Source organism: Boleophthalmus pectinirostris, unplaced genomic scaffold (assembly GCF_026225935.1).
Source record: "Boleophthalmus pectinirostris isolate CB_2022bp ecotype Guang Dong unplaced genomic scaffold, ASM2622593v1 HiC_scaffold_22, whole genome shotgun sequence".
Classification (NCBI taxonomy): Eukaryota; Metazoa; Chordata; class Actinopteri; order Gobiiformes; family Gobiidae; genus Boleophthalmus; species Boleophthalmus pectinirostris.
In genome coordinates, this window is record NW_026571190.1 from 12,964,261 (window position 1) to 12,982,674 (window position 18,414).

An 18,414-nucleotide genomic window follows, 5' to 3' on the forward strand; every position below is an offset into this window, starting at 1 on the left:
CACTGTAAACATCAATACTGATCTAAAACATCTTATTAATAGAAACAGGTCAAATGACACTGTTAAAAACTATAGAATTGTGACGTCCTGCCTCCTCACAGTGGCATTTCACTGCAGAAAGCAGCTGAATTATTTGTGTTTTTAATTGAAGACATTTTCCAACCCTACATGTATGACTACTTTTTAAAGCACTCAAGCCTCAATTACAGGACAAAACAGTATTACTTAAACATGCATGTAAAATTGAAATACAACTTTGCCAATGATGAGGGAACATAACAGGGTTAAAAGATAAAGTAGATTTTACATGCTAAGTCCCCTTCAAAGAGTATGATGATGAATGCATATAATAGTCTCTCCTGTTCATCCCAGCTCAATCTCCACCAAAGCATAGACTCATCATAATCATAGGGTCATAACATCGAAATGCATGGACACAATGTCTGTTTTTTGTGTGAGTCACAAGAGGATCATTAGCACATTTTTTGGTTAATTGTAAGAAGATCAAAGTGTTTCTTGACAATGTACAATACTACAATTTATACATCTCATGATATGTTTTGTTAAACACTCAACTATGGACATGATTTGCTCATTGAACTGTATGTATGTATGTATGTATGTATGTACGTACGTACGTACGTATGTATGTATGTATGTACGTACGTATGTATGTATGTATGTATGTATGTTGATTTTGTCTTCACACTGCCTTATCTGTAGCTAACTCATACAGATAATATGGTGAAAAAAACACAACCAGTAGAGCTTTTGTAATTTGCTGATTTAATGTGAATTTACATATGGAAGTAACATACAGTATTACTTTCCAGTTGGAGAGGTACTTCTGCTGCGGGTATTATCGCTCACACAAGTATTAGAGACCCCTGTTGGCACCTCACAGCTAGTGCAACGATTGGCCCCAACACGGCAGCGGTATATGTTACCCACACCCTGTATGGCATTTCCGAGATTGGTGAGTGCAGTGCGACGGTTTGCTTCAAGTTGTTCTGGGGTAAACTTGGTCTTTGTCGGCACAAAGATATTCGAAAAAACAAGAGCATGGTTTGCCCAGCTGTTGATGCCTGTGATGGACTGGACGATGCTGAAATGGTTGGTAAGACTAGCACATCTACTGTCACATGGGGACTTGTAAGAGTAAAAAAGCATCAGGTCATTTCGGTTCAACTGCCCATTGTTAAGCATATTGACAAAATGGTTAAAACTCTGCAACACACGATACTCGGCATGATCTACTGCACCATTTGGCGACTTGGCTATTTTTTTGTTTATGCTGTTTGTGCACTCCTCTCTTAAATTGTCCCAAGTCCCAAGTCCCAAGGGAAAATTTGGACACACGTCGCTCAGAAATGACCACTCTGTAGGTACAACTGCATTGGGACACTGTTGTATGACATCAGGCCATTTGCGGACCATGGCCCCGATCACTCTGTTGCCCACATACACCTCACAGTTGTCCAGGGAGTTTCTCACGGTTTGGCCATCGTCCACTGCAGTCACTTGGCTCAAGTCATAGCTTCTGGTTGCTGGGTTGTACGGGATACTCACAGCCAAAGTAAACGTGGGAGTGTCACTATAAAAAACATTATAAAACACCTTTAATTAGAACGATACTGATCGTCTGATTTTAAATTCTAAATTACTTTAAATTCTAAATGATGAATATCAGCCTAATTTTATATACAGCTGAGACATACCCATGAACCTGATAAGTTGGTCGATAGCTGCAAAAAGAAATAGTGATTGTTAATAATGATCTTGAAAAACAAAAAAAATATATATTGCTAGATACATGTATTGATTTTAATTTTAAAAATAAACATTATTTTTCTTACACATTAAGTAGGTTGGCCACAAGTCCCCCCAGCTCTGTCTCATCCACAGCTTTACAGGTTTGAGCCCACAGCAGTGTGGACAGAAGCACAGTCCAGAGGAGTGAGGCCATCTGCAGAAGCAACACCAAAGAGAATTACATGAGTAATGAGCCTCACCCCAAGAACATGTGCTGAGGCTGTAGGTGTTCAGCCTCCACACATGATGTGTATGATAGATGGTGAACAACATGTTTATTAAGGGTCTGTCTAGTATTGTACATATGTGGATAGATACTGATTCTCACTTTTCCATGACCAATTCCTTTAAATCTATTAAAAGAAGAGCACCCCTTACTTGTAAAGCTCTGGCAACCATTTATGATTTATGAAAAGTGGTAAGTGGATTAAGAAAGTCTGCATTTTCCCACAAAGCATCACCATTCAAAAACATCTGACATGCATCATGCAAATGTCACAAACTGAACGTCAAAAATGTAAAAAGGTAGTGGAGCCATTTCCTGACAATCGACTTGAGCTCCAACTTGTAAAGAGTTGACACTTATTTTATCTCACATTTACACAAATATTTATTTCATCTATTTATTTCTTCAGTGTATCTGTTATTTCTAATTAGGCTTCTGTTTCTGTTTGATTCAGGCCTAAATGGAAATAGAATAATTTAAAATATCTACAACTGGTTATATTATTACACACCTAAATAAGCAAACAAAGAACGTTACCATTCTTCAGATGAGCAGGTTGTTCCTGATCAAGTAGAATGAAGATCTGCTGCTGTAGAGATGTGAGAATGTCTCCTTTATATAGATCATGATTTTATTCAGAAAAGGGAAGTGAAGTGAGTCAAAGTTTTCTGAGACACAATTTAAGGAACATGACCTTATGGCCTTTTTCTTTTTTAATATATTTATTGTTTGTTTTTCCCCATTATTCTTTGAGACATGCACATCTCTATTTATCTGACTTATGATGGATTGGAAACTTGTCTTATTACTTGGTTGTTAGGTTGCCTACTAGATAACCAGAACTGAAAGTAGTTTTCTTTATATATTTGTTTGCTAGTACAATTACATTTTTGTTTACACCCACTACATATGATTATTATTATTTTTCTTATGATTATTGTTTAAAAGTAAACAACTCTCATTTAATGTCATATTAAGAGAAAATCAAATTGCTCACAAATGGGTGGGGGCCTCTACAGGTTTTGGGGCCTTAGGCAGCCACCTGCTTTTGCCTAAAGGTAGACAACAATAAACGTCTGCCCCTTTTACATTAGTTGGTCCTGGGTCAACTCCCAGGTGGCACTGTTGATTTTCTCTTTTTCCACCCTCACTCAAAGAGGCAGACCTGTCCAAGAGTATGCATTCTGTCACCTTTGCTTTGAGCACAAAGCTAGGTCAGTGTGGGGAAGACAATGTATGCAGTTACAGAATCCTGGAAACTTGGATTACTTTTTGTCACTTTTTCCTTTAATTACAAAGTAGTGTAATATGAAAAGTTTTTCAGTATAAACTGCAGTCCATTAAACCCATATGAAATATTTTAGCCAAAAATATACAAAAATAATATAAGTAAAAACATGCAATCTTGGCTATAATCTTACCCAGTATAGCATAAAACTATTCTCTTTCCTTGGAGAATGTTCTATTTGGAGAATGTTAATTTCCACACTATGTAATCAGAGTGAGATTTAAGTGTATATTTGTCCCAATGCCAGTTCCCCTCCATTAGACACAATACAGCTGGTATAAGCCTAGTTTGACCCCAACTACCATTCTGGGCCTTTGGGACAATAACCAGAGGAAGGCAGAGTAGCCAAAAGTGTAGGGAGTGTTACTTTGAAACTCAAGTACCTTAAAGGCCCTTCATCCAAAATCTGTCTGGCACTCGTACAAAAATATTGCATGAGCAGCTTTTGAGGTCAAATTAAGTCCTCTGTGCGCTGTCTGCATCTAAACAGAAAGCGTTGTATGTCCAAGAATCAGAAAGTGTGTGGTTACCATGCCTGTTGTTGTTAGCTTCTTGGAATTTTTTTCCAAAAAGTTCTCATAAACTCATGGTAAATAATTAGGATGCTCAGAATGCATAAGGTAAGTGAAATAACTTCTTTTCAAACCGTAAAATAAACTACTCTTACTTTTCATGTGTTTAAGGCAGTATCAAACATAATACTCTAGTAGTGGGGATCTGTCAGCCGCTTGAGTCCATGGAGATGTTACTGCTTTGCATGTTCCACACTACAACATTAAGCTCAATCTTATAGTTAATCCATTTCAGGTTATTGCTCAAAAATACATTAAAAACATGCATTCCTACCATGATGCAGTTCTGATCTACACATCTCCCACTTATCTCCATGTGATGTAGACAATCTAATGCTAAACTGAGGAACATGCAGTGCCAAGCAATGAAACTCCATGGAGACAGGCAGGTCGCATACCCCCCACCAGAAAATGCTCATACTGCACCTTCAAGGAAAAAAAAAAAAAAAAAAAGATAAATTATACATACCTTGTTGTAAATGAACTGTCTGTCAATTATCAAACCTGTGTGAGCGTTTTTTTGTTTAGTTTAGTTATATTTATTTTCTGGACTGTGCCCAGAGGCGTTGTTGGTTTTATTTATTTAATGTAGCATTAGTCAGGTAGTTTAGTCATTCACTCTCTGTGCCACACAAGTGTTGCTAGTTCAGTCTCAGACACAACACTGCCATTTAAGTCAAAAGCAACAGAAGCAGAGCCATCTATAACATACCCTTCACATTATTTTTATACTTGTTTTCATCCAGTCCATGCAGTTACCACAATTGTCTACATGCCTGTTCATCCTTTTTCCTTTCCAACACAATGGGTATTTCTCATTTCCCAGCATCCTTCTTCCAAAGACCACTCTGTAGCACTCCTCAGAGTCGGCTCCCCCAAAACAGAGCCAAGTGTCCTGATCACAGCGTCGATGCATGTGGAACGGCTCCAGGCTGTGTTGTGTCACCAGATCAAACAAATGAAAAGTATTTACAATCGTCTTTATGTGTTAAAATGCATTAAAACATGTGAATAATAAAGGCTAAGTGAATCATCTGTTATCAAGTGATTTAGGCTGATCATTATATAAATAAATGCACAGCCTAAAACCTGATGGATGGCCATTTGATCCCAAGTCCTCTTCTTAAAAAAGATTTCATTCAGTTTACACCTATTGTCCTGATTCATTCGATCTGATAACAGTGTTATCTGCAGCAATGTGGATAAAATGGTAAAAATATTTACAGATTCTTTACTGTGTTTAATAAAATGCATTTTACTGCTTAAATAAAGTCTGTAAAAGAAATTTAAGTTGCAGTGCATTGTGGGGAATTTCAAGAGCTCTGAGGCAGCCAAGGATCCACAGGTACATCCTTGGTAAAAGAGCCAAACAGAGAAGTCAAGTGCAGCGGGCGTGAGGGCTTTAAGTGAACTGGAACACCACTTGAAGGAGGTCTGATGACATGGATCAGAAGTGGTTCAGAAGCTGAAGATCATGGCAACTGGAAACCACTGAATGACCAGGGTTTAGTCAACCAGAAAATATATTTTTTGTGTCATTGCTTCATATATAAAGATTTTTTTCTTGGACATAGATGGTTGATTATGGTCTGGTTTGGGGCTCTGAGATTAAAAAATGGAACTAGTGTCCAGTCATTACTCTTTATTTGATTGGTTTTAGTTTTTATTATTCAAGAAAATTAACAAAAATATCTCTATTTAGTCATAGTCATTATAGTCAGTTTTTACTTAGGTTTGTCATTAAAAATATGACATTGAAGAAAACTACAATGAAAATATTTCACTCAACAAAATTAACACTGCATGGGATACAGGGCCTGTCCAGAGTAAATAGGGAGTAAATAACATCTGGTAATACTAATTGAAACCATATTGAGAAAGTGTTCAATAAATACAAATAAGAACGCTTGTTTAAGTAAATAAAAAGTGACCATTATGGATGAGCAGGAGCTTGTTGGTGATCATTGAATAAAGATCTGCTGTAGAGATGATGGTTCACTGAAAAAACGGTCCGAGAGGGGTTGCTCAAATTGCAAAAACAAATTTGACAACAATAACATCACTTTTTTACGTTTCTCTGTCAAGCATGTTTAAATCTTACAAACATCGCTTGATTGTGACCAATGTGAGACCTGCATGTTTTAATCAGGTTGAGGAAACATGACTTTATTATAATTTCTGGTGAGGCTCCTCCCTCTGGAATTCTCCTCCCCAAAACTTTTGGAGGGAAAATTCAAATGTAGCAGGACACAGGACAGTTACAGGAGCAGAGGACACACAGTGTGGAGCAGGAGGATTATGAGAGCTGATCTGGAGGTAAGACTTTTCAAAGATTTTATTATGTGCTTCTCCGGCCTAGAATGTCGTCATTGTTAAAACATGTTTGTGTTGTTTTATTTGAAATTAGAGTTAATGTAAGGACAGCTTGAAACAAATTGTTTTTGACTGTCCATCAAGAGTGTGACACTTGTACTAAGATTTGAATGTGTTGCTTCCAGAGTCGTCTACAAAGAGTGACGTCCAGAGCTCTGCTGGAGCTGTGGGGAAGTTCATGAATGTTACAGCTGATGTTTCAGAAAAAAGGAAGATGTTTGAGAACCAACAAAACACAGACCACAGATGAACAAAGTAAGTAAACCAACTAAAATTATTTAAAAATTTTTCAAAATGAACTTCCTATTGAAACTGTTATCGTACTTGTACAAGGTGATGTGGCACTAGGAGACTTTATACCAGATGCCCTCCCTGTTACTGTGTTTAGAGGAAGAAAAGCAGCACATGGTGAGTTTTGTTTCTGCAGATACAGTTCTAATGTTCTTGTGATTCTGTTCTGGTCCATTATTGTAGTAATAATTGCTATAAGTGTATTTAAACATGTACAACAGAGTAGATCATCAGAATGTGATCATCATGTGTTATTCTGTGTCCACAGGCAGAGACCAGAGCGTGTCTTCACTGGAATAAATCTTCACACACTGTCCAGCTCCAAACTGTATCTCTGTCCCTGTGCTCTCTTTGTGTTTGATTCTGTTTAAGACAATACAGATCTGTAGAAAACTAAAGACTGTTTTTGTATTCTTTTACAGAATTAGATCAATTAAATTAAATTATACATACTTATACATTTCATGATAAGGTACCATAAGATAAATATGCATATTCAGCATGATTTATTCAAATTTCATCAACATGAAAAAGTGTTGTTCATGTTCCGAGAAAAATATGTGTAGAGGGGTTCGAAAAAAGTTTCAAAGCCTAAACATAATTTTATTGCGTGCAACCGCTGTCAAAGGGACAGTGTCAGCAGTCACCTCCAGTCTCTCGCTCTAAAACCTTCAAATCAGGCAAGAAATCTAGGGGTAATAATGGACTCAGACTTGAACTTTAACAGTCACATAAAATCAATAACATCTGCAGCCTTTTACCATCTAAAAAACATAGCAAAAATCAAAGGTTTACTGTCTAAATCAGACTTGGAGAAACTTATCCATGCATTTGTCTCCAGTAGGTTAGACTACTGTAATGGTCTGCTCACTGGTCTCTCCAAACGAGCTGTGAGACGCTGCAGAACATCCAGAACGCTGCAGCTCGGGTCCTTACTCGAACTAGGAAGTACGAGCACATAAGTCCTGTGCTCAGGTCTCTGCACTGGCTTCCTGTGCCTCAGAGAATAGACTTTAAAGCAGCTCTGCTTGTGTACAAGTCTCTCCATGGCCGAGCACCAAAGTACATCTGTGACATGTTAGTGTCATATGAACCATCTCGCACTCTGAGGACCTCAGGGACCGGCCTCCTGCTGGTGCCCAGAGTCAGAACTAAACAAGGGGAGTCAGCGTTTCAGGTTCATGCAGCTAAAACCTGGAACAGTCTTCCTGAACATGTGAGGCAGGCCTCTTCTGTGACGCTGTTTAAATCCAGACTCAAAACATTTCTGTTTAACTGTGCATATAACTGAAAGGTTTTCATTCCGCACTCTTCTCTCCAATTTATGTCTCTCTTTTTTAATTTTAATCTTCATGATTATTTATGTTTTGATTTGTTTTTATTATGATTTTAATGTATTTCTTATTCTGTAAAGCACTTTGAATTACTTTGTGTACGAATTGTGCTATACAAATAAACTTGCCTTGCCTTGCCTTGTCCATAACTTTTTTACGCAAATCCAGCAACTTTTTTTTTTCAGTGTTGCCTCTTTAGTTCACAGATGCAAAAAAGGGAAATAAAAATCACAAGTTCATGTCAGCAGAACAACAAAGATAACCGATATCTGAACATCAAACATCTGACTCATGCTGAGACTTCTGCTTTTGCAAATTTATTGCCAAACATACCTTTTCTTTCCTTTAAACATGTGGTCTGACAATGACAATGAAAATGACAATGACAATGTGCAAAAATGAAATAATGAAATTATTATAATTTTTTTTTTATTATAAGAGCCCGACCAATATATCGGTTTGGCCGATATTATCGGCCGATATGGGCACATGGACCCATTTCGGCTATCGGTCTATATGTTTGCTGATATGGGTCGATATTTCACGTGGACATGTTATACCACGCCACAACAGTGGAATACATTAAAGATATTTATTGACGATGGCGAGATGTGATGGCTGGGAGGAGACTCTGGATGGGGGCTCTGTCTCAGGTGGTCAGTCAGACCAATTCAAGACCCACCCTTTGTAGACGATGAGGTCTTCAGGCTGAAGGATGAATGAGAGGTACGGGGTGGGTGGGAGGGGGTTGAGAGAGCAGAGACAGAGGATGTTGTTGGGATAGGCCTGTAGGGCTTTTGGGTAACTGAAGGTGTGGTTGAGCTGAGCTTGGTTTGCTGGAGAGGAGCAGGGGGAGGTTGAGCAGTGGTTCTACTCCTGAATCTAAGAAGACAGCAGACCAGAAGACAATTAAATAGAATACATTTTGTTGTCCACCATGAATGCACTTAACAATGAGTTGTGTGTAAGAACAGTGCATTACAGTACTTACATTATGGTGTTTAAGGAAAATGTTCAGGTTTCCCAGGGCCTTGTGTTCACAGTGTTATGTAGCATTACAGTGTTGGTAACGGATGCCATGCGCCGCTCGGACAGGGTACAAGCTGTGCGAACGCTGTTACTCAGCAGAAGTGTGTGAAGGAGGCTGAAAAGTGTCCACATCCACTTAGGTACAGGCGTCAAACCAGTTTTGGAATAAAGGCCGAAATGGGGTGCAGGGTCACTCTGAGATTATCACAGCTGAATCGCGTACAAGACAGAGGCACCGATAAAGCATGAATATCACTGACATGTTTGGCAGTGGCCTTCCATTTCTGTCCCTGGATATAAGATACATGGATATAAGCCTCCTTCCTCCACTCCTCCTCTCCACAGTTCTATCTCACTGGAAGAAAAACACAAAAATAAATACTAGTACTTCAATAATTTATACTATAAATATAAAAAGCTTACCTGTTGTGAGTTAGTCACACAGCAGTCCCACCTCAGGACATCAGCCTCCCTCCTGACCCAGTCTGGACCTTGTGCAAAAAACACAAATATTCAATATACTTGGAGGAGGGACAAATACAATGCATAGAACTCTTAAGTGTACCTGTATTTTATATGACAACATGGATATAAGCCTCCTTCCTCCACTCCTCCACTCCACAGCCCCCACTGTAAAGTTCCATCTCACTGTAAGAGAAAAAGACAAGTAAATGTACGTCAATAATTCAGGACTATAAACAAAAAATTCCCTGTACTATATATTCTTTGCTTTTGTTGCCTTCAGTGTTTTCCCCTCCTCCTCTCTTTCTGCAGGATCACACCTGCCTGATGTTGGAAGCTCAAAAGAAAAGAAATAAGTATTATTTTCTGTAAAGTAATGTGGTAATAATGAATCAGTACTTACCATTTTGGTCTAAATATAAACTACAAAGACACAGGAGAGGAATTCAGCTCTTCAGTCTGTAAGAAAGTGTTTGCTGATAGTTTTTGATCTCAAAACACATATCAGAACACAAACAGGGGAGAAACCTTTCAGCTGTTCAGTCTGCAAGAAAACATTTGCAAGGAAGCATCATCTCACTTCACTAGCGAGCAGACAGAGTGAGACCTTACAGCTGATCAGCCTGTGTTTTTATTTATTGCAGTTTGTGTTTTTGTAACTTTTTGTAATAGTTTTTAGGGATAAACCTGCTGTTGTCTCAGTGGCATAAATTAGTTTCAGTCTTAGTGTTTATTGTCTACTATATCGTACTTGAAAATGTGTAGCCCCTTAGGTGTGTATCCTTGTGTATATTTTTTTTAAGTGTAACTGTGTTTAGAGCTTATACCTATCGTTTGACAGTAGTTTGAGCAGCTTTTGAGTTTTTTATGTTTTTTCTATATAAAAAGCTCCTCTCGTCTAGTAATGAAGCTCTGTTTGTGTTTGTGGCCTACGTTTCAAATAAACATAATAAACATAATAAATATACGTAGATATTTCAGCAACAAAGAGAGATTGTCTCCCAGAGGTAAATTCTATCTACAATCTTTTAATCAGAAAGTTAATTAGCGTATTAAAATTAATTAAAGTTTGTTTGAATAAAATAAAGGCATAGAATCACCATAATCATAGGGTTGTAACATTGTTTTAATTATTTGTAATTATTAATTATTTTTAATTATCTACATTTCTAATTAAAAATAAATAAATAAAGTTGTATTTGACTCTAAACTATATATGATAACTAAGAAAAACAGCATCTTCTCAACTAAGGCAGCAGCTTTTTACATGTAATTTAGTAGCAAATGAATTTAAACTGTGACCATTCTTGTACAAGAGATTATTTTAAAGATTACCATTGCACGTGAACCTCTATAACTTTCAGGAAGACATTTAATGTTTTTTGTGGGTATTTAGTATTAAACTATAACATATGAAAACCATGATCTTATATTTGTTCACTGTAAACATCAATACTGATCTAAAACATCTTATTAATAGAAACAGGTCAAATGACACTGTTAAAAACTACAGAATCGTGATGTCCTGCCTCCTCACAGTGGCATTTCACTGCAGAAAGCAGCTGATTTATTTGTGTTTTTAATTGAAGACATTTTCCAACCCTACATGTATGACTACACTAAAAGATTACTTTTTAAAGCACTCAAGCCTCAATTACAGGACAAAACAGTATTACTTAAACATGCATGTAAAATTGAAATACAACTTTGCCAATGATGAGGGAACATAACAGGGTTAAAAGATAAAGTAGATTTTACATGCTAAGTCCCCTTCAAAGAGTATGATGATGAATGCATATAATAGTCTCTCCTGTTCATCCAAGCTCAATCTCCACCAAAGCATAGACTCATCATAATCATAGGGTCATAACATCGAAATGCATGGACACAATGTCTGTTTTTTTGTGTGAATCACAAGAGGATCATTAGCAAATTTTTTTGGTTCATTGTAAGAAGACCAAAGTGTTTCTTGACAATGTACAATACTACAATTTCTCACGATATGTGTTTTGTTAAACACTCAACTATGGACATGATTTGCTCATTGAACTGTATGTATGTATGTATGTATGTTGATTTTGTCTTCACGCTGCCTTATCTGTAGCTAACTCATACAGATAATATGGTGAAAAAAACACAACCAGTAGAGCTTTTGTAATTTGCTGATTTAATGTGAATTTACATATGGAAGTAACATACAGTATTACTTTCCAGTTGGAGAGGTACTTCTGCTGCGGGTATTATCGCTCACACAAGTATTAGAGACCCCTGTTGGCACCTCACAGCTAGTGCAACGATTGGCCCCAACACGGCAGCGGTATATGTTACCCACACCCTGTATGGCATTTCCGAGATTGGTGAGTGCAGTGCGACGGTTTGCTTCAAGTTGTTCTGGGGTAAACTTGGTCTTTGTCGGCACAAAGATATTCGAAAAAACAAGAGCATGGTTTGCCCAGCTGTTGATGCCTGTGATGGACTGGACGATTCTGAAATGGTTGGTAAGACTAGCACATCTACTGTCACATGGGGACTTGTAAGAGTAAAAAAGCATCAGGTCATTTCGATTCAACTGCCCATTGTTAAGCTTATTGACAAAATGGTTAAAACTCTGCAACACAAGATACTCGGCATGATCTACTGCACCATTTGGCGACTTGGCTATTTTTTTGTTCACGCTGTTTGTGCACAGCTGTCTTAAATTGTCCCAAGTCCCAAGTCCCAAGGGAAAATTTGGACACACGTCTCTCAGAAATGACCACTCTGTAGGTACAACTGCATTGGGACACTGTTGTATGACATCAGGCCATTTGCGGACCATGGCCCCGATCACTCTGTTGCCCACATACACCTCACAGTTGTCCAGGGAGTTTTTCACGGTTTGGCCATCGTCCACTGCAGTCACTTGGCTCAAGTCATAGCTTCTGGTTGCTGGGTTGTACGGGATACTCACAGCCAAAGTAAACGTGGGAGTGTCACTATAAAAAACATTATAAAACACCTTTAATTAGAACGATACTGATCGTCTGATTTTAAATTCTAAATTACTTTAAATTCTAAATGATGAATATCAGCCTGATTTTATATACAGCTGAGACATACCCATGAACCTTATAAGTTGGTCGATAGCTGCAAAAAGAAATAGTGATTGTTAATAATGATCTTGAAAAACAAAACAAAAAATATATTGCTAGATACATGTATTGATTTTAATTTTAAAAATAAACATTATTTTTCTTACACATTAAGTAGGTTGGCCACAAGTCCCCCCAGCTCCGTCTCATCCACAGCTTTACAGGTTTGAGCAGACAGCAGTGTGGACAGAAGCACAGTCCAGAGGAGTGAGGCCATCTGCAGAAGCAACACCAAAGAGAATTACATGAGTAATGAGCCTCACCCCAAGAACATGTGCTGAGGCTGTAGGTGTTCAGCCTCCACACATGATGTGTATGATAGATGGTGAACAACATGTTTATTAAGGGTCTGTCTTGTATTGTACATATGTGGATAGATACTGATTCTCACTTTTCCATGACCAATTCCTTTAAATCTATTAAAAGAAGAGCACCCCTTACTTGTAAAGCTCTGGCAACCATTTATGATTTATGAAAAGTGGTAAGTGGATTAAGAAAGTCTGCATTTTCCCACAAAGCATCACCATTCAAAAACATCTGACATGCATCATGCAAATGTCACAAACTGAAATTCAAAAATGTACAACGGTACTGGAGCCATCTTATGACAATCAATTTGGGCTCCAGCTTGTTCAGAGTTCACACATATTTTATCTCATATTTACTCAGATATTTAGTTAGTCTATTTAGTTCTTCAGTATATTATTTCAAATTAGGCTTCTGTTTCTCTTTGATTCAGGTTTAAATGGGAATAGAATAATTAAAAATATGTACAACATTTTAACCTAAAATAGACAAACAAACAATGTAAGTAAAAACATGCAAAAAGGTAGTAAAAAACATAATACTCTAATAGAAGTAAAGAGTAGAGTTGCACAAGCATTAAAGGTCTAATGTGGACCTGTCAGCCGTTCATGGAGATGTTACTGCTTTTCATGTTCCACACTATAGCATTAACCTTCATTTTATAGTTAATCCATTTCAGGTGTTTTTATTGCCCATAAATACCTTAAAAACCTGCATACCTATCGTGATGCAGTTCTGATCTACACATCTCCCACTTTTCTCCATGTGATGTAGACAATCTAATGCTGAACTGAGGAACATGCAATACCAAGCAATGAAACTTCATGGAGACAGGCAGGTCGCATACCCCCCACCAGAAAATGCTCATACTGCATCTTCAAGGAAAAAAATGGAAAAAAGGTCAATTATACTTACCTTTTTGTAAATGAACTGTCTCTGTCAATTATCAAACCAGGGTGTGAGCTTTTTCTGTTTAGTTTAGATATGTTTATCTTCTGGGCTATGCCCAGAGACGTTGTTGATTTTATTTATTTAATGTAGCATTAGGCAACAGTTGCCTGGCAAATTCAGAGTGAGCTCTATTTCCAACCATTAAACAAATCTATCTAGTATTTATTAATTTGTTTCTATTGCTCAAAAATACAATGACTCCTTTTGTGAACAAAGGCGACTCTCCACAGATCTGTAGTGCAGTGCTGTCACCTGCTTGTCTCCCTTATGACAGGTAGGTTTAATTTAACATTTTAGACATAACAATAACATTTCTATGGAGATAAGCAGAAAAGCAGACCCTCCACTATAAATGTTACACAGTGTACCTTTAACTTTCCCCCATGAAGATGACATTTGATGACCCTCCTTGTATCCTTAATGACGTGTTTTGACACCTCCACTATATCACTAAAGAAGTAATTTGACGACCTTTAGAAACGGTTTCGGTTTTTCACATGTAAACAGAGGCTGCAATAGGTGGGGGCCACTACAACTCATATTTGGCTGACCAATAGGATTCAAGGATGCGTTTTCGCTGATTTTTTTACAAAGTTAATTGAAGTAGTGATGATTGTAGCTTCTGGAAAAAACACAACACGAAACATGAGCAATGGAAAGATTGCGGCGCACAGTTTTACAAATAATGAGGAGTGGACATATTTTATGGTTAACTTTGGAGAAAGTGATTTTTATACTGTTTCTGGTGATATGAAATCTGTTTAAACCCTTTGACAATATTTTTTACTTTTTTATTAATATAGCACTCAGAACATGCATATATCAGATGCTGAATGTAGTTTTTTGTTCAATTTTGCACCTGACCAGATAAACTCTCATTTTCATTGAGCTGTTATAAACCTGTAAATGAGTTGAATCACATTTAAACATCCAAAAATGAAGAGTTCAGAGTCTAAGATTTCTAGAAATACCAACTATTTATGTGTTTCAATAAAGTTCACAAGTGTGAAAATCATTTATAATCACTAGTAGAAGTCTGTTTTCTTTTATGTAATTATGCTCTATGGGTAGCCCTAGCGATATATGTATGGGGCATTCCTAGTAGGCGTCCAAGGGGGAAAGAGTTAATGTAACAGACGAATTGTAAAGGGTGGTGAATACTTAACAAGAGCAGAAATAATGGGAATTTATCAATTATATTTCTAACAGAACAGAAGACAGTTTAAATGTAAAGGTACAATTTGTAACTTTTCTGATGTGGTGGCCTCAATTACCCATATTTAACATGAGGCACTGTAACTATTTAACAGCCATTTGGTTTACTTTTTCCCCAGTTTGTTTTGTGGATGTGAAATTTGGTCAAAATAATGATAGTCTGCACCAAAAGGAAAAGGCCTTGGAGGGGTTGTGAAAGTGACAGAGAATGTGGCGTTCCTGGGGGCTGATCCTATATCCTGTATGTATTTGTTATGGATGAGGTCATGTGGGTGTACCCAGAGGTTTTTACTGTATCACACTGACTAGATGAATGATGGTTTCTGGCTCAACAAAAGTCACAGTTATAGTCTGTGTTTAATGAATCTCTCCAGAAGTTTGGATTATATGTGATGGATTGTGAATGCACAACTTCCCACCAACTAGATATGCCCTTTTCCAGTTTAACGTAAGTACATTGAATTCCACTGAGATGTGATTTGAAGCCTGAAGCTGGAGCATATTTTGGTGGTTATATCAATTATTTGTACAATTAAAGTCATTATCTGTAAAATTCCTTTTGGTACAGCATTGTAGATTATGGTATATTCTGAGATCTGGACTTGGAAGTATTGGTGGGATAAATTAATTGTATGTAGTAATATCTGCTTTTGCTTATTAATGTTTTGATTCACCCAAAGAATTCTGTGATCAACCCAACTGTCAGGTATGAAAACAAACTCTTGGTCTGAAAAAAAAAACCTCATTGGACTGTTTGGTGAGAAGTTGTGTTTTACACCAGCCTCCAGGAAAGTACCTATTTATGAGTCTTTATTGTTATTTTAGAATTACTTATTATTAAATTATTATTACAACCTGGAATTGCATTAACCACTTCATTTTGAAGATATTATTCATAGTTTCAAAACTCAAAACCTCCAGTCCTCCTTTGCCCCTTTGGTTACAAAGAGCATCTCTTCTTAAATAATGGACTTTGTTTTCCCATATAAAGTTAAAGATTATTTTTTGCAGTTGTTTACAATATTTTGGTTGAGGTTGCTGCTCCAAGGAGGGAGGTGTAGATGTCATGCAAGATTCACATTAAAAACATGCAAAACAAACCAAAAAAGGCAATCAGTGATGAGCGCTTTAGGACTATTTACATTACTCAAATGCTCATAGCCTGGAGCCTCATTTGCCGCTGGAGCATGGAAGGACAGCTTTGAATGTTAAGGATTTGAATGGCCCTTCAGACGTTTAGAGTTACTGTATGCACTATTTTTGCTTCTGCTTTGTTTATCGTCTTTCAATGCTAGTGAAGTCAGACCCTGAATAAAAGGCAAATATTTGTGACTTTGTAACTATGTCATCTTTTGAGAAACATTCATTGAATATGAATTCCTCAACATTCTGTATTGGACCTATAGACTAAGTGGGTCTAATTTCATTCTTCACCAGTGGTGGCACTATGAATAGGTGTTCTTTCATGTTCTACATCTAAGCTGTTTGTTCTGCATGCTTGTGCCCATGTCTGTATGTTGTGTTTTCATGGCTGTGTATGTAAATAGCTGTAAACACTTTTGTATGTACATTGTCTTAACTTGTCAGTCCAGTGACTATGGATGAAAATTCGCCATGTGGCAAAATTAGCATTTACACAAATGTTCATTAATGCTTCTCTATCTAAATAACTAAAAATGGTGGCCTTAGCAAAATACAAAATGGAAACATAAACAGCTTTCTCATTATGTAAAATGTAATATAAAGTAAATGTCTGAGGAATTTCTGGGGATACAAATAAAAACAATTCATACCCTACCTAATAATTTAACAGCACTTTAAAGTACTGATGTCAGGCCATGGGCCGATCACAAGTAACAAACAAAAATTGTTTGAATTGAAACTGTATCAGGCATACTGAGTATAGTAACTGGTGGGAGGGGCCAAGTGTGGTTCTATAAAAGACTGGGCAGGTTGTTTTTTTATTTGTCTAAAGGTGGATTGTCTTCATGATGGGGAGACAGCTCCTTTTGCCTTTGCTTCTCACAGCAGTGATCACAGCATCACAGGCATCACTAGACTATTATGTCCTGGAGGATGAAACAGGCGTTCAGCCTTTGAACATGACCTGGTCAGATGCTTTAAATGAATGCAGGACTGGCTACAGCGACATGTTAACTCTGGACATACTGTCTGCCTCCACTCTGAGCTCTGTCACTGAGGGTCTGGGCGTGGTGTGGATGGGTCTGCAGAGGGACCTGCACAACGACTCAGCATGGCACTGGCTCAACACTGCGTATGTATCAAAAACAAACAAAGTATTACAGTTTAAGCTTTTTATAATATAATGTAGGCCAAATGTTTGTGTGATTGATTTAGTAAATATACATCTAGGACATTTTTTGAGCTTCCACAACACAGCTGTATTTTTTTTTTTTTACACAGTGTATTTCAATAAAAGTGAAGTAACATGGAGCTTTATGATTGTGTATGTGCTTTAGTATTAGGGGCTTAGAGCTGTCTCTAGACAGCCAGGGCCCTATAGGCAAGAAGGGGTTTGGGGACCCCTTACCAAGAAATTTATGATTGTTGAATACTTTAAAAATGCTTATTTTGTACTTTGTCAGTTCATATTTAAGAAGAAATATTGCTTTTCATAACAACTTTTACAATCCAGTAAGTTGAGAAAAGCATGTCCTTTGGGGCCCTCTGCAGCTAGCTAAGCCCTCTGTGATTGCCTGGTTATCCTACCCCACCGTTGCAGCTACACCCACGACGACATTAGATAAGAAATGTATTTGTAAATATAGTCAATTTGGATTTTATTTGTTATTATCTGTTTATTTCTTCAGAATTGTTGAACCAACCACAGGTGACTTCTTCCAGAGCCTTAACTGGAGTGACCAAGGCCATAGCAGCCACTGTGCATATTACAACAATGATTCCACCTGGTCTAGTAAAAGATGTGCTGAAGAACATCCCTTCTTCTGCTCTTCAGCAAACGGCACCATTTACTATGAGACCAGGCTCTCCTGGCATGATGCACGAAAGGTGTGCCAGGATGAGCAGGCGGGAGATCTCCCTACTGTCACCGAAAATGGGATTGGAGAAGTGGGATATTTTATTCAGGACATGGGTGAGTCTGGATGGATTGGGCTTTATAGAGTAGGAGGTGAAACATGGATGTGGGCTGAAGGAGAAAATCTAAATTATAGCGCATGGATGAACGGTGAACCAGTTACTAATGACTGTGGAGCTTTTAATGCACATACACAGACATGGGAGAGCCACCCCTGTGATACCCCTCTTAATGTTATGTGTTTCCTGGACACGCTGGTCATGGTGCACGAAAGAAAGACCTGGGAGGAGGCACTGGAGCACTGCAAAAGTTTGGACAAAACTGAGATGTGTCCTCAGACAAATAACTCATGTGAGATGATCCAAC

At 37.6% G+C, this 18,414-nt stretch overlaps 2 protein-coding genes and 1 long non-coding RNA gene across 6 annotated transcripts in view; 1 reads left to right on the forward strand and 2 right to left on the reverse strand.

Annotated features, from left to right (window-relative positions):
- Positions 1-8,563, reverse strand: part of zgc:66455 (uncharacterized protein LOC393502 homolog) — a 33,687-nt gene extending 25,124 nt beyond the window's left edge. The window contains exon 1 of the mRNA XM_055157905.1: positions 8,553-8,563. The gene's annotated coding sequence lies outside the window, so the exon portion shown is untranslated. The remainder of the gene's footprint in view (positions 1-8,552) is intronic.
- si:dkey-96g2.1 (uncharacterized protein LOC795315 homolog) lies at positions 770-13,102 on the reverse strand. Of its 4 annotated transcripts, none has more exons than XM_020920155.2 (4): positions 2,576-2,668; positions 1,857-1,966; positions 1,719-1,745; positions 770-1,594 (listed from the first exon to the last, which is right to left on the reverse strand). In XM_020920155.2, the coding sequence occupies exons 1-4, from the start codon at positions 2,576-2,578 to the stop codon at positions 823-825; spliced, it is 912 nt and encodes a 303-aa protein (XP_020775814.2). In that variant the 5' UTR covers positions 2,579-2,668; the 3' UTR covers positions 770-822. The 4 variants fall into 4 exon arrangements, with proteins under 4 accessions (XP_020775814.2, XP_055013885.1, XP_055013886.1 ...); XM_055157910.1 differs by having other exon boundaries at positions 2,550-2,624; XM_055157911.1 differs by lacking the exons at positions 1,857-1,966; positions 2,576-2,668 and adding an exon at positions 12,626-12,750.
- LOC129410273 (uncharacterized) lies at positions 6,086-6,700 on the forward strand. Its single transcript, XR_008632810.1, has 3 exons — positions 6,086-6,214; positions 6,397-6,526; positions 6,605-6,700. It is a non-coding gene; the product is annotated as an uncharacterized LOC129410273 (long non-coding RNA).
- Positions 13,103-18,414: the final 5,312 nt, after the last annotated feature.